Source organism: Poecilia reticulata, chromosome 12 (assembly GCF_904066995.2).
Source record: "Poecilia reticulata chromosome 12, P_reticulata-male-v2, whole genome shotgun sequence".
Classification (NCBI taxonomy): Eukaryota; Metazoa; Chordata; class Actinopteri; order Cyprinodontiformes; family Poeciliidae; genus Poecilia; species Poecilia reticulata.
In genome coordinates, this window is record NC_088841.1 from 22,563,848 (window position 1) to 22,580,793 (window position 16,946).

The 16,946-nt window shown below is 36.5% G+C and overlaps 1 protein-coding gene across 1 annotated transcript; it reads right to left on the minus strand.

The window, feature by feature from the left end:
* Positions 1 to 3,616: 3,616 nt before the first annotated feature.
* On the minus strand, positions 3,617 to 16,450 carry bnip3lb (BCL2 interacting protein 3 like b). Its single transcript, XM_081614075.1, has 6 exons — positions 16,197 to 16,450; positions 11,983 to 12,208; positions 9,012 to 9,087; positions 8,798 to 8,901; positions 7,178 to 7,327; positions 3,617 to 6,424 (listed from the first exon to the last, which is right to left on the minus strand). The coding sequence occupies exons 1-6, from the start codon at positions 16,252 to 16,254 to the stop codon at positions 6,376 to 6,378; spliced, it is 663 nt and encodes a 220-aa protein (XP_081470201.1). The 5' UTR covers positions 16,255 to 16,450; the 3' UTR covers positions 3,617 to 6,375.
* Positions 16,451 to 16,946: the final 496 nt, after the last annotated feature.

Genomic DNA, 16,946 nt, shown 5'->3' on the forward strand with positions numbered 1-16,946 from the left:
AAAGATGAACTTTAGATGCGAGGAAGCTTTGTAGGGTACAAACTCTGTCCAATTTCTGTCAAAAATGGACTGAAATTGTGTAAGAAGCAGCAAATCTGTGACAACATAACGATACCTTCCTTTACTTGCTAGCTTTGCTGGAGGATATAGCTTCCAACAGCAGTTAGCTTTGCTATGATGCTAACCTTAACTTCAAATATTACATAGCTATCTTATATATAATGCCAACTTTACTTTCCAGGTATGGTTAACTTCCCATATTAGCTAGCCACCTAGCTAGCCACCTAGCTAGAAGTTAAAGTTTGCAATGCAAATTTTAACTTCAAATATTCTTACAATGCTAACATCTGATATTACATGTCTGTGCCAAACAAACTACAAAAATATTATCTGTACGACAAAACAAACTTTAGATTCAAATTAGCTAGTTTTCCTGTAGTACTAACTTTAAATTCCAGTTGTGGCTAACTTCTGTTATTAGCTAGCTGTCCAGTAGTGCTAACTTTATCTTTCAGACGTGGTTTGCATCATATATTACCCAATTGTGCTGTAGTGCTAACTTTAATTTTGAATATTAGCTAAATATCCTGTAAAGCTAACTTTAACTATCAGTTTTGGCTAACATCTGATATTAGCTATCTGTGCTGCAATGTTAACTTTAACTTCAAGTATTAGCTACTTATCTTGTAGTGCTATCTTTAATCGCTACTGCTGTGAAAAGTATTTGCCTCTTTGCAGATTTCTTCTGTTAGTTTATTCAGGTAGCCTTGATAAATAATCACCAAGGCTTTCTAAAGATCTGTTTTTGGCAGCTCTACTGTGAATCATTTTGGTGCCTGAGATTCATCTTTAGCTTAGCATCATAAGTGGAGCGTTTCCGTGAGTTGTAACTACATTAGTGCTGCATGGCGATCAATACCAGCGCACTCTAACACATGTCAATGTCTGAGCAGACAAAAGCTCTCCCTGGCTGAGGCCATGAGAACGTGTTAGCAACGAGGCCATGCCGGCCCAGTTTCCATAACAACGCGGTGGGCAGCTAATGGTTCTTTACTGCGACCATTAAATCTCCCGGGGGATCGAGTGGGGGTGGGCGTTTCCGCAGGGAAACAGGCGTCTGAATATCAGAGGTAAATCCTGAATGTATGTGTTTTTTCTCCAGCAGAGACAGATGAAAGAGTTTGGGGAAAGTTGGCAGCAGGCCCAAAAAAAGAGAGAGAGTGTGAACTGTGTGGAGAGTCAGGGCGCGACTTTGGCATCCGCAACAGATGTAGGGCACACTGACATCAGCAAAACATGACATGATCCACTTACTGGGAGTGTGAACATGGACGGATTACTTTGGATCGGTTCTGCCTGTTCAGACTGAAGTATGAACAGACACTGTGCACATTTTCCCCTAATTGTCTAGTTTTTATTCTAGATTAAATGATGACATGAGGTGGAGAAGACACAAAAAAACAGAAGCTGTTATTTAGCAGCAATGATGGCGTAGAAACTGGAAAGGATTAATATTCTGACATCAAAAGTCAACATTTTGAGGGAAAAGTCAGAATTCTAAGAATTTTGAGATTAAAGTCATAATTGGAGTCATAATTCTAAGACAAATCATTCTGAGAAAAAAAGTCAGGATTCTGACTTTGATCTTAAATTTTCTGAGACTTAAACCAGAATTCTGAGATTAAAGTCTGAAATCTGAGGGGGAAAAAGAAATCTGAGCTGCTAGCAACAGTCTTCAGTCAGAAGCTTCTTCAGACTGACTGCTACTGGACAAACTTACCTTGTTGCTTTGTGACAGCTAGCGGCTAAACGAGGTTAGCTAGCATTACTGCGGCAGTGCTACTAGATGAGATCAGAAGCTAGAGCACAGCTAACGGCTACTGCAAGCTAATGTTAGCATCGCGGCACAACTTGTTACTATTTATGATGTGAACAGCAGCCAAACAAAGCTGACTTTGTGAAATGTTCCTCTGATATGGAGGAGAAAGAACAAATTTGTCAGATATTCCACCTACTCCCTATTTCTCCGCTTGTTCAAGTGTTAGTGAAAGCTGCAGACATAAAGTCTCACCATGGAGACGGAGCTGGCCGCCACCCTGTAACCCATAGCAACGCCATCAGCTGCAGTGGGCGGAGCCGCCGGTGTTTAAGCTTCTGATTGGCCGATAACAGGTGTCCTGACATTCCATATAAGGAAGGTGGCGGAAGCAGCGTTCATTTTTAAATGTCAGGAATAAACACGCTGGATATCCCTGCAACATGTAATTAAATGGTTATTTGTAAACACAAATACATTCTAGTTATTTATTTTACACAATATGGTTTTATATCCCTATAATTTTTTTATTTTTGTGTACATCTTGACAGGTTTAAGTGAGACTAATTGTGATAATTTCAGTGTAACTGTGAGGATGTAACAGAGAGCAGTGCAGACTGTCTGCCACCAGAGCGCGCTGCTTCCCTCCAAATTAAAGGTTGATTTCTGTCCATTTGAAACCAGAGCTGTCCTGTCCAGCTGCTGCACACCCAGATATACGTTGACAGCATCCATCGTTTTCTCCAAAGATGCAAACAAACATATGAATATTAATTAATTAATTAGAACATTATACATTAATCCAGTAATTCAGTTTATATAGTTGAACTAATAGTCATATTTTCACATTTTTAGTCAATTTTGATAATTATGGCGTGCAGCTAATTAAGAAGCAAAATTTAAGAACAGTTTTCCTTCTACTAAACTTTCCATTATTAAATTAGCATAAAATACTCTGATGAGACATAGTCCTCACGAATTAGCATCTTGCAGATTTCATTAGAAATGTGCAAAAAACTTTGTCAACATTTGACAAATGTAGAAAAAGCTATTTTGGAATTGCTGTGTTTTTGTTCAAATAAGAAACACATTTAAAATCACATGTGAACAAGTTTGCGCAAAAAAAGTGTTTTCATTTCAGTTTAGCAAAAATAAACCAATTTCATAATAGTGGCAAAACCTTTTAACTAAAAACAAGAGTATTTTAAAAAATGAATTTTTCCATTAAGTGAATTTATTTCAAAATGTCCAATTGTGCAGTTATGTGGTTGAACATGAATCCAATATTATCAATGAGTCGAACAATAAATAGAAAAACAGAGTCCAAAAAAAAGTTTCAAAAATTATACTTTTTACAAAATGTTGAGACATGGAATTCATTCAGGCTGCTGAAGAGCGAGAGAAAGCAACACTTCAGTTAACATAAAGGATAAATTTATCACCTCAAAGTTGTTTATTGTTGTCCATTAAAGCTTTTATACTCCTTCTGTTATTGATTATGCTGGATTTTAAAGTTTTGTCACCTTTTTGGGATGGATTCTCATTCTCACCTGCTAAATTTGTTATGCTAGCTGTGCTAACTGCTGACACTAAATACTCCGTGATGGTTGTAATTGTGTTTTATAGCAGCAAAACTCTGTTTTACAGTGACGTGCGTCTCTCACACAGTGTGACGTCACCGCAATTAACAGAAATCAGGTGAAAAAGCTAAAAAATGATTACAAAAATAACATTTTACCAATTGTACTGGAAATCGTCCAACATCTTTAACAAAAACAAAAAACAAAACAAAACCAAGCCTCCATTTCCACTCAGGTCATGTTTATTGACAAAATGTTTATCAATGTTTTCAATGTAGCAGGAAAAAATTAAAGCAATTAAAGCATCATTACAAGAACTTCTGTCAGACTGTCGCAGTCTTACGGAGGAGAATCTCTCTCCACACTTTCCTTTTCCTTCAGGAAGGAGTTTTATTTTCCCGCTTTTGAAACATTTTCACGTCAAGCTTGATTCCCAGTGTGTGCGTTCACAAGCTCTTCTTCGACAGCAGGAAACGAAAACGGTTCAAAACAAATAACAGGAAAGAATACAAAATGTAAGGTTTAAATGCAGCAGGAACAAATACAAGCACCAGCACAAGGGGGCAGCAAACGGAAACAAAACAGGAAGTTAAAAAACAAAACAGGAAGTTAAAAGGTTTTTAAAGCAGAGGCATGCTGAGCTGTTTTTGTCTCGCGTTTGTGGAATCATGGAGATTGTTTCGATGAGGGAACGGGGAACGTTCTTGATTTGTTTCTGACCAACAAGTGCAAAAAAGAGTAAAAATCACAATTTCCATCTATTTCCTCCTGAAATAAAAGTATCTGCTGATCGACCCATCGACAGATACGTCTCGACAAATTAAAATATTATGATGATTATGACTTACAGCCAATGGAAACAGAAAATTCAGCTCCTCAGAAGCTTAGAATAAGACCAATAAATCATTTAAAAAATGAAATAGAAACAATTTTCTTCAAAAGAAACATTGATGGAAAGTTTAATGGAAGGAAAAAACTTGGAGAGAACAAAAGTAAATTTCTATTTTGAAATTACAGATTTTTAATAACATCTTAGGAGAAAGAAATGTGTTAGTTGGTGATCTGATTACTTTATTTAGCTTAATCGGGTTTAAGAAGTTATGGAGGCGAAGGAAAAGTGAAATTAATTCATTTAAGAATCGGAAAATATTGAAGTCATGGTCATTTAAGTAAAAGGTAAAAGATCAAATTTAATTAGAAATTAAAGTAAAAAGCCCTTCATTTTTTTTTATATATATATTTTTTTCTTTTAGGAATTTAATTTAGAGATAAACTGTAGAAAATCTAATATTTTTTAATAATAATTTTGATAATTCATCAACACGGCCAAAGTCAGAGCGTTTTCTCTGCTCCGATTTAATTTCTAAAAACTGAATTTAGTTTTTTTATGAGCTGTAAATCATAATCATCCATCTTTTTTATCGTTTTCTCGTGAGGGAACGGACACACGACGGACTTTCAGGCCGTCATGCGAGTGCCGTCTGTTAGTGCTTTTCTACGTTTGCACAGCCACATTCTGTCACCTGCAGATCTACGGATCTACGGAGTGCTTCACTGTTTTCGCTGGAGTGCAAAGTGATGCTTTCCTTAAAGAAAAGCATCTCCAACTATAAACTCCTAATAGAAACGTTACATTTCTTTGTGAAATATTTACTTCTTGAAAAACATTCAGGAAAAAGTCGATTAAAATGAGTAAAACAGAACCTGAAGAGTTCTGCACTGCAAAAACAACATTTTGCCGGGAGTTTTTGTCCAGTTTTTAGTGCAAATATCTTAGTGCGCTTGAAATAAGACAAAACTTACCTAAAAGGAACTTTTCAGCAACAATTAGGAGATTGTTTTATGTCTATAATTCCTTAATATTGATGAAAAATTACTAGTTCCACTGGCAGATTATTGCTACGACTGAAAGGAGCAAATTTTCACCAAAAAACTCTGAAATTTTTAGATTAATTACAGAAATTATGTAGAACAAAAAACAAGAAAATTTTTTAGCTTAAAAAGTCGAAAACTTGGTAGAACAAAATCTCAGGAATTTTGAGATGAATCTCAGAAATTTTCTGAAATTTCTGAGATTCAAATGTCAAAGATGTTACATTTTTGAAACTCAGAAATTGGCCAGTTTTTTCTAGAATATTTCTGAGATTCATCTCAAAATTCTTGAGATTTTTTTCCCCAGCAAATTTTCCACTTTTGGAGCTTGAAAATTTCTACATTTTCTCACGAAAATTTCTGAAATTAATCTAAAAATTTCTGAGTTTCTTGGCAGAAAAAAATACTCTATTTTTCACCAATATTAAGGAATTATTGACTTAAAACCAGCTGCAATATCTCGATAAAAAGTTATTTGTAAGTTTACTTTGTCTTATTTTAAGCATACCACAATATTTCCACTGTAAACTACACCAAAACTACTTGGTAATATTTAGTTTTTTTACAGTGTGTGCAACCCAAACTGGTTCCCAGTTAGTGTCAGAGTGGCTTTTTCTCTCAATACTGGTCAGAATAAAGGTTTGCGTTGGCTGCTGTCTCTGTAGACAACCACTGTTAACAAAAATAAATAAAGTAGACATAATTAGTAGAAGAAGAAGAAACAAAAATGGCCACTTTCAGGAAAAGGAAAAAAAAGGCGCGATCACATTTCCAGACGTTTGCGTTTGGCTCTGAATTTGGTCGTGATCGAGAGCTGGGCTACTTCACGCAGGTGGCACAATCTCTGGTCAGTCTCTGTTTTCAACGCTGCAACAATCCGCTTAGAAACTTCTAGAGGGGAAAAAAACGACCTCAGAAAGCTGCAGACGGTTAGAGGAAAACAGGAGGAGGGAGGGAGGGAAGGGGTTAAAAAGAAGCAGGAGGAAGAGGAGGCAGGCAGGAGAGGAAGAGGGATGAGAGAGGGGCAATCTTCTCACAACAGCACAAATCCTCCAGAAACGGCTCGTGGCAACTTCTCTTCTTCAGGCACTTTTCTTCAGTTTGGGTTCAGAAGGAGCTGGCCGGCGGCGTGGTCAGCCTCTTCCCGATGTAAACACTGAGGGAGGAGCAGAGGAACATCAAAAAGGACCAAACAGAACCAAACAGAACCAGCGCCACTGCTGCAGCCAACACCCACATTTAGAAAGAAATCTCGTTTTTCTGTCGCCTGAGCCACGACTGGCAGAAAACAGGAAGTGGCAGGAGGATGATTTTCATTTTAATTTAGTTTCTTAACTCGTTTTCATCAAAGGAGCAAATAAAGGAGCTCCTCCTCATAAATGTAGGGATTGTAATTTAAGCAAATAAAATCCTGAATTGTTTTGATGCGTTTCGTTCCTGTTCGGCTTCATTCTGACAGCTGCTCTGCGCTCCCCCTGCTGGTCGAACTGGCGAACTGCACTGGTTCAGGTTTAATTACAGGATCAGCAAAAGATTGATAAAACAGCAACATGGTTTGTGTAAAACATATAAAAATAAATGAAATAATAAATATATAATGGATTCCTTATATAAAGTTTGCATTACGTAATCCTGCTGCCCTGCTAAAAGCCCGACTTCATCATAAAATTTAATAAAACAATTAAGTTTGAGGCTTTAAAGGAACACAATATGGAATAGTGAGAATGAACTCCTATATAGGGAAACCATAGTTAACCCTTTATATAGTGACAAATATGCTAAATTTATATAAAAATTGAAGCTAAAGGTGTTAACTGAGTTGTTTTCGGCTACAAAAGTGGTTGAAATGATTAATCGATTAATCGTCACAATAATTGATAGGATAAGGTGTCAGTCAGTTAATTCGTACCCCAGGCCCAGAGCGAGGATGTGCGATAGCAGCAACGAGGGGATGAAGACTTTGAGGAACTCGGCAGAGAAGATCCCGCCCTTCTTCATGGCGCCGGTCTTCCTCATGCTGAGCATCACCGAGCGACGAGGGTGGCGGAAATGAAACTCCCTGCAACAGAAACGGCCGTAAACACACACCGTAAACACACACCGTAAACACACACTGTAAACACACACCGTAAAAACACACACCGTAAACACACACCGTAAACACACACCGTAAACACACACCGTAAAAACACACCGTAAACACACACCGTAAAAACACACCGTAAACACACACCGTAAACACACACCGTAAACACACACCGTAAACACACACCGTAAAACACACACCGTAAAAACACACCGTAAACACACACCGTAAACACACACCGTAAAAAAACACCGTAAACACACACCGTAAAAACACACCGTAAACACACACCGTAAACACACACCGTAAACACACACCGTAAACACACACCGTAAAAACACACCGTAAACACACACCGTAAAAACACACCGTAAAAACACACCGTAAACACACACCGTAAACACACACCGTAAAAACACACCGTAAACACACACCGTAAAAACACACCGTAAAACACACCGTAAACACACACCGTAAAAACACACACCGTAAACACACACCGTAAACACACACCGTAAACACACACCGTAAACACACACCGTAAAAACACACACCGTAAACACACACCGTAAACACACACCGTAAAAACACACACCGTAAACACACACCGTAAACACACGCCTCAACATTAACTCTGATCGCTTCATTCATCTGCTAAACAGAAATAACTTTGTGATTCTAAATTAATTAAAACCAGAGACATTTGGACTGATTTCACTTCAGACAGAAAAAAAAGGTCAATCTTTCTTTAAATCAGTATTTGGAAGGAAAACATTTGATGCTACTTGATGTTTGTTTTAGTTTTTAGCTGTAATTATGGCTAATTATTAATATAAATATCTGATAAATGAATTAATGTTACAGTAAAATTGTTTTCCAGTCACTCTGTTTTAAAACAAAACGATCCATGAAGGCAAATCTGTTCACATGCTAACATGCTCTAAGACAGGGGTGTCCAAACTGCAGGTCAGGGGCCGTTTGTGGTCCTTGCATTGATTTTTGTGGCCCCTCTTGTGCAGTTCAAGAATGACACAAATGTGGCTTTCTGTACTTTTTTTAGGATGAGATTTTCTTCTTAAACTGAAAATGTTAAATACAAAACAAAGAATTTTTCTCTTTATAGTCTATTTTTGTAGTTTTTGCTTATACTAGTCGTGTCACAAACATCTAGCGAGTCGTTAATAAAAAACAGAAAATCAGGCGCTGTATACAGCAAAGTTTATAGAAGAAAACTTTGCTCTATTTATGTTTTTAAACTTAAAAAAAACATTTTAAACTTAAAAAACGTAAAATAAAAAAGCTAAGTGACTGTTAAAACAAGCAAAATATTTTGTTCATCATTGTTGTCATTATATTGTCATTATCTGTATAATGACTGACCATTTTCTGTGCACAAACAAGGACCGGGATGCCTGTTGCTATGGAAACGTGGGGAGGCCTTACTTGGGGGGAATGTTTTCCGGTCGACTGGACCAGTCGGCGACCCAGTCTGCGTCCTTCATCAGGATGTCCATGTCCCTCTCCTTGTCCAGGGCGTCCTCCTCAGACTGAAGGGAGCAGGAAAGGCGCGTTATCAGAAACACCGTCAGATCACGGGGAACAAGATGGCAGCAGGACTGGCGTTTCCATGGAAACGAGATGAGCAGAAACACCTGACCTGGCTGTCTCTTCTGCCGGTGTCCACGTCGAAGATGATCTGTCCCTCGTCCTGGGGGGAGTGGGGCCGCGGCGGGCTGCAGAAACCAAAGAGAATCTGACTGATACAGTTTAATAAAGAAAATACCGCAGTTTCACTGATTAGTTTTTACAGTGTGAAAATGAACCTGCTCATCCTACTGTCACACAAAGCTCCTACTTAATTCAGAAACATTTAACTCAGACTCATAAAACTCATAAAACTATTCTGGATAATGATACACTGCAAAAACACAAAATATTACAATGTAATTTAAGTAAACTTTCTAGTGCAAATATCTTAGTAAACTTGAAATAAGAAAAATCAAACTACAAGCAACTTTTCATCAAGATATAGAATCTAAATTCTTAAAATTTATTTAAAAAGTAGTAGTTCCACTGGCAGATTATTACACTTATAAAATGACAAAAATATTTTGTTACAAATTAAATAATCTGCCAGTGGAACAAGTACTATTTAATCAAAATTAGGGAATTATTTACATTAAACAAGCTCCTATATCTTTCTGAAAAGTTACTTGTAAGTTATTGTTTAATTATTTAAAGTGTACTAGACATTTACACTAGAAACTAAACCCAAATTACTTGGTAATGTTTTGTTTTTGCAGTGTATTATCATCCAGAATACTTTTTATTTTATTTAACATTATTTAAAATTCTTATTAGACTTAAAAAATAAGTTTAAAAAAATTGAAAGCTGTTTTCTAGTAAATTGTTACTTATCTGGCAACTTACTGAATCTGGCAACTAAAAATCAATCTAAAAACAGGTCGCTTCAATCAAGAGCTTTTAAAATTTTAAATGTTAAATTTGTCCGACAAAAATCAAAATGTTGGGTCGGTCATGTTTTTCTGCGTGGGGAAGCATGTTTGGCTACGTTACCATGGTGATCTTGGTGGGCTTAAATACGTCCAGTTTGGCTACCATGGTGATTTAAGTGAGCTCAAACAGACCCGTCTTGGTTACCATGGTAATCTCAGTGGGCTCAAGTAGATTGACATGTTGCCATGGAAATCTAGGTGAGTTTAAATACATTCAATGTTGTTGCCATGGTGATCTAAGTTCACTCATATAGATCCGTCGTTGTTGCCATGGTGATCTAAGTTCACTCATATAGATCCGTCTTTGTTGCCATGGTGATCTAAGTTCACTCATATAGATCCATATTTGTTGCCATGGTGACCCAAGCTAGCTCCAGCAGCTCTAGCTCTTTTAATAATGGAACCTCCGACTCAACATAGCAACACTGGCAACATAAACGGAAGAAAAAGTAAAATAATTAGTTTTTGTCAACTCAGGCTCCCTCCACACCTTGACCTTTCAACAAGAGAAGCTGAAGTGGAAGAGCCAGAGGATTAAGCGAACTAAAAAACGCTTCATGATGATATTATTACTCAGAAAGCTGCTGGGTCTGCTGTGTGTCTGGATCCGGGTTGCTGACTCAGCGTTCTTGGCTTGGAAACATGGTAAGATGTCGACTCACTGGTGGCTGAAAGTCCAGCAGCTGATAAGATCCCCTCTATCACACCAGAGGCACATGATGAAGGGTCGCATGTTTTTAACTCATTTAATAAAACAATGACATGTCGTTGTCAACATCACCGACATAAATAAAACTGCTGACGTTTTCCTGACCCTGGACTTCATGACTTCAGTGTTTTTATTTAACTCACAGAAATGATTTGTTCTCAATGAGGGAAAATCCATCAGAACATTTTAGTTTTCATTAAAAACAAAATGTCAACACAGTTCATGAGACAATTTCTGAAACTTCTCTGCACTCAAACGTTTCGGTCAAACGTTGAAGACGTTTTTATTTTACATAATAAAAGACATTTCCACAGACTGAAAGGAAGATTGGATATTTTTTATATTCCTTTTTGTTTTCAAACCTGCAGAGTTTCTAAACAGTAAAATTTAAACATTTACAATTAGACACAAAAACAAAACAGTTTTAATTCGCTGTTATATGATATCATTTATTACTGCTCTACATTCTACAGCAGGAACAAGATGAACTAAAATATAAATAATTTCATTTTTTAAATGTCTCTAAAAAACCTCCACAAAACACAAATTTAACCATTTTAATAATTTTATCTACTGTGCAAAATATAAGCCAACATTTATTTCAAAAAGTCATTCTTGATAAACGTTCCTACTTTTAAAATGATTATTTAGTCAATAATTAAGTCTGCTGTTTTGTTTATTTTTTCCTGTTTATTCCGTTTTAATGTTTTCTGAATGTTGTTAAAAATGAGAATTTGTTCTCAATCAATTTAACAAGTTAAATAAAAGATAAAAAAAATTTAAAAGATGAGGAATAATAAATATTGTAAAACTGTTCTTGCTAAGTTTTATGGCACAGTGTCAAACTCTTGATCTCAAAGAGTTTTTTGTGGCAGAATGTTGATAAAACCCATTAAAAAACATCTAAAATATGAATAAAATCCATTTCTGCCTTCAGTGAGTACTTCTTAAAGTTAAATCATATTTAACATCTTTCCACATTCATGTATTCAGGCAAAAACAGATTCATTTTGATTAATAAAACAGAAGGTTTAGAATCTAAAGGGCTAAATAAGAAGTTATGGTGGGCCACATTTGGCCCCCGGGCCTCGAGTTTGACACACGTTTTATGGAATTTAGTAAATAGAAATAATTTTGGGATTTTTTACTGACCTAAAACAAGAAATGTTTTGTCTAATTTAACTTCAGACATTGAGAAGAAAAATCTTATTATTGAAAACATCAGATTTCAAATGTAAATAACGTTTTCTCTTGAAAAGAGTCTAAATAAGTGCCATAAAAATGTGACGTATCAGCAGTTTTATTACAAACCTATGCAGTGTGAATATGAGGTACTTTCCAAACCTTGATAACACCTGGTTGAACCTCCAGGCTTCTCCAGGATTGTTTCCTCCTGGGCCTACCTGTCGCAGGACGAGTTGCTGCGGCTCGACTCGTGCTGCGCGTCCAGCAGGATCTTCTCCATGTCTCCGTTGTGGATGGAGGAGGACGACGGGACGTGCTCCAGCCCCCCCACCATGGCCTCCTCTTCCTCCACCTGAGGAAGGGGCAGCAGGCCCGGCGCCGGCCCGGCCAGCGAGGACGACTGGGCCTGGTGGGTTCTGTTCATCTCCAACTCCACCCAGGACCCTGCAGGAAGAAACCGGACCGGTAGTTTACTCCTTTATGTTTACTGGAGGTTAAACCAGGATAAGTAACCAGAAATTACCAGAGAAGAAGAAATAAAACGCAATAAACATGATTATAGTTATGAAAATTACTCAAAAAACTAATTTGTTTTCATATAAAGTTTCGTAGGCCTTTAATAATCACAAATTTTGCTAGACAAGAAATTGTTTCAGAAGTTATCGCGATAAATGATATTGTCATTTTGAGACAATTTTAAAGTGATATAGTACAAGAACACATTTTCAAATATCAATAGACTTTAAATTTTAATTAACATTTAAGACTGGAACTGGAAATATCCAAAAATAAACAAAACAACAAATAAAATGATTTATGAAAACTCTGTAAACAAACATATCCTTCAAAATAAGAGCTTCAACTAAAGACTTTTATCATCCAAAGAAAGAAAAAAGGACAATAAGTCATAAAAATAGACATTATTCAAATTGTCTTAATTGATTTATTGTTTGTTGTGCCAAGCCTTGTTATTTGGTGAATAAATGTAAGTTTACTATCAGATTCATCAACTTTGAGTGAAATTCAGTTTTTATTTTCACAATATTAAGATCTAAAAAAGAACAAACCTGTAATAGAGTTTTAAAATAATAATTTAAAAGTCAAACTCACCATAACTAATTTTACTGGAAGATAAACTGTCCCAGAAGTTATTGCAATAACATAATAATATGTTGTTTTGAGGTCATTTCAAGTCATATAACGCAAGAACACAATCTCAAATATAAATAAACTTTACATTTTAATAAACATTTAGCACTGGATCTAGAAAACATTTTAAATAGTCAAAATAAATAAACAAAACAACAAATAAAATGAATAAAACGGACAGGTGAGACCAAAACGCCAAACTGAAATCTTTTATCATCCAGTTTTCTTGGTAAGAAAAGAGAAAAACAATTAATCATATAAAAGAAAATTATTGATTCTGCTTTAATTCATCATGTGATTAAATTATTTATTATGACAGGTCTAAGTCTCAACAACTTTTAAGTTATTTTTGAATTTTAACTCAAAAGATTCTGATAAGATTTGAGTCACGATATTTGACTCAACAAAAGACTTTTATGCCTAAAATTAGTAAAAAAAAAATTTTTATTTGTGGCACTAATTGTAAACTTACAAAACCCGTGTTTATGTTCTTAGATTTTGTGACAATAAAGTTGGCTTCATTAGGTCAGTTTAGGAAAGTTTTCACTTATTAGTGAGGCCAGAGTGTGGATGAGAAATAAAGCAGCCAGACGGTTGGTTCTATTTATTGCCGCGTGATGAGCTGGCAGTAAATGCTGCCTGTGTAAGCAGACGTTGGCTGGGGAATAAAACGCTCCCACCGGCTCGTACGTGAGCTCTGGCATGGACCTGCAGCTCAGAAGGCAGCGGTACAAATATAGAGGAGGAGGAGGAGGAGGAGGAGGAGCAGGAGTAGGAGGAGGAGGAGGGGGAAGAGGGGAAGGGGGGCTGTTTGTTACAAACGCTTCAGAGTAACAAAACAATGAGGAAGAGCAGAAACACGTAAACAGGAAAACACGGCAGAAACGGAGAAGCTGCTCCTCTGGTCAACCTGCGGATCACGCAGCGGACCGCAGGCCATTGTGCTGGCCCGGCGGGCTAAAACCGCGTTGCCATGGCGACCATCGCTCAGAACATTCTGGCCAGACGGACAATATCAGCTGCTGGATCGTGATGTGACCTCTGAGCTGGACCGGAGGGGCAGACAGGAGCAAAATGACATGTTTTCTACCAAAACAGAGCAACACGGACGGGAATATGAAGAACAATCTGGACACAATCATGGACACAAGATTAGCCAAATAATCTAATTAATCCAAGAGTTAGAAGATAGCGCACTGCAAAAACACAAAATATTTTTGTCTAAATTCTACTGAAAACATCTTGAAATAAAATAAAACCTAACTTACAAGTAACTTTTCAGCAATAATTCCTTTATATTGATTAAAACGTACAATTTATATTGGCAGATTATTTAACTTATAACATGGAAAAGACATCTTGTTATAGATAAAAGTAGAACCAGAACGTTTTCATCAATATTAAGGAATTATTTACTTAAAACAAACTCCTTACTTACTCCTTACTGATAAGTTATCATTGTCTTATTTCAAATGTACTTTGTACTTTATTTTTGCCTGGAAATTAGACCAGAAATACTTGGTAATATTTTGTGTTTTTGCAGTGCGTTTGAGGTTTTGTCATGTTTTTTACTTCAAAACTTAGCAAAGAGCTCAATCACATCAGAAGATGAAAAGCAGTTTTCAAGTTTTTCAAAAATGGATAAAAGTCTGAGCTTTTGATTTAAACAAAGGGTGCTCAAAGCGGGGTCCGAGGGCCGTTTGTGGCCCTTGGGCTAATTTTGTGTGGCCCCGTAGACTACAATTCAGGTATAAATTAAATAAATTAGCATAAAACTATGACTTTTAAATTTAAATCTATTTACAAAAATGTTAAATGAAACAGAAAGTGATCATTTTCTCCAACATTTTTGCTTTTTTTATTTTATGTTAACAGTACAACATCTACTCATTGATTTATACTCTAAAGTACACCTTGGTAGGCCTGTTGCAATAAACGTGTCACTTTTTTTTATAAATTGTCACAGTTATTATTGTGATAAGCAATTTTATGACCATGTTCAAGTAACATATTGATAATGGCATAAAACAACCAGAACACTCGACACTGGAAGATATTTTAAATATCCAAAATAAAGAACCAAGAACTATAAATAATAAACAAACACAACTGAACCCATAAATACAATAAAAAAACCTTCATAAAAATATTAACCATCAGAATAGAAATTATCGAGCTCATTTTAATTTATTATGCAATAAATTGGTTAGTTACTTTTTGTGACAGGTTTACACTTTGGTGCACCAAAATCTGCCTTTAATTTATGCTTTATAACTTGGTTAAAAACAGAATTTCATTTCAAAATGAAGAATGATTTATATACTGTTTTTACTTTTGAGAATACATAAATTATTTTTCAGTTTTCTTTCATGTTTAGTTTATTGCTGAGTGTTACTGACAACAGGGGTGCTCCGAGTGAAAGCACCCCTACAGCATGACACTGCCACCACCATGCTTTACAGTGGAGAGGGTCTGTTCAGGGTCACACTGCACACAGATGGGCTGTTTTTACTCATTAGTTAGCTTGAGAAGGGATCGATTGCACAAAGTTTTATTTTGAGAATGAGAATAAAATCATTAAACATTAGGATTAAAACATCTAGCTACAATTTAAAACATGTTTTACGTCATCCACCTTTAACAAGCGTGAACCATCCTACTCCCCCACTTTTCTCATATCTATAACTTTTGTCCCCTTGTTGTCATGACCATAAATAGCAGGTCAAGTCACAGCTCCCCCCTAAATAGTGCTGTAAAACATTTTCCAACCCCTGTGAGCTGGGCCTGAGTCAGTGCAGCAGTGTAATATTTAATGAACACCTCATAATTTATGTCATAGTTATATCTTATATACATATGAATCAGTTATTTACCTTACAAACCGCTGTTATTAAGAGTTAACTATCAAATATTTGCGTCAATTTCACCACGTTGGACATCTTCCATCTAGGCTTGTTGACAAGAGTTCAGCCCGCCTCCAGGGAAGCACTGATTGGTTCACGTCATTGTCACTCTAACAAGCTGGAACACCATTGGTCCACAGACTGTCAGTAAACACGGAACATTACGTTCTAGCCCCGGCCCCTTTCGCTGAGGCTTCGCTTGCAAAAAAAAAAAAAGAAAAAAAAAGAAAAATGTGAAAATTAAACCACTGTTGTTGACACACGCCGATCTATAAACAACTTTTATTTATAAACCAGAGTATTTAGAGACGATAGCAGCGGGGAATAATAGGCTATTTTAAGGGAGCTTTAGGGCATCGGGTTGGTAGCAGTTAGCTTACCGTTAAGCCCCGAGTCTCCGTTGTTGTCTGTAGAAGTGACGTTAGCCGCGTCGGACATTGTGGTTCCTAGTGAGGAGGGAGGGTTGCATTAAGAGCTACAACTGCTCCTGTCTATACACATTCAGACGAGCTTTAATATAACCGAGCCGAGGCGTCGTCAGCCCTGGGCAACAGAACCAAAAAACTGAGACGCTAACAAGCGCCGTTTGTTTTCGTAGGCTTAGCTGGCCTACAGGCGGCACCAGCCAATCACAGCTCCTCGGAGGCGGGGCCGCGGGTTGACGTAACACCCTCTGTTTGACACAACAGGGGTGGGTACGGAACCAGATTACGTAAGGAGTTAGAAAAAACGAAAATGAATGGCAAGTCGATGTATCATATTATAGCTATATGTAGTTAAAGGAAACAGCCAGACGAGAGTGTAGTTTTCAGAAAACATAAGCTCAGGGTTAAATAAAAATAAAGTTAAATATTTTAATGCGGTCTAGTAAACATCTAACCACCTAATACAGCCTTTCACAAAAAAAGTGAAATATTATTTCTAAACAGCTGAAAATCCATTTATAGGTAACTATGATCCTTATTTTAAAGAAATGTATTTGAAAAATATTTTTGAAATAGCTGAAATATTATCAATTATGAATAATTGTTTTAGACAGCAATATCTACCTTTTTAAAATTCCTTTATATTACAACCTGACTTGTCATATTTCAGATCCACCTTTAACTCTAAAGAATCTTCTATTGTCA

Coding starts and splice junctions, on each gene's coding strand:
- bnip3lb (XM_081614075.1), bottom strand. CDS start 16,254: ATGTCCGACGCGGCTAACGTCACTTCTACAGACAACAACGGAGACTCG. Junction 12,209..16,196: donor CGGAGACTCGGGGCTTAACG/GTAAGCTAACTG, acceptor TTCTTCCTGCAG/GGTCCTGGGTGGAGTTGGAG. Junction 7,328..8,797: donor CCGGAAAACATTCCCCCCAA/GTAAGGCCTCCC, acceptor TTTCTGTTGCAG/GGAGTTTCATTTCCGCCACC.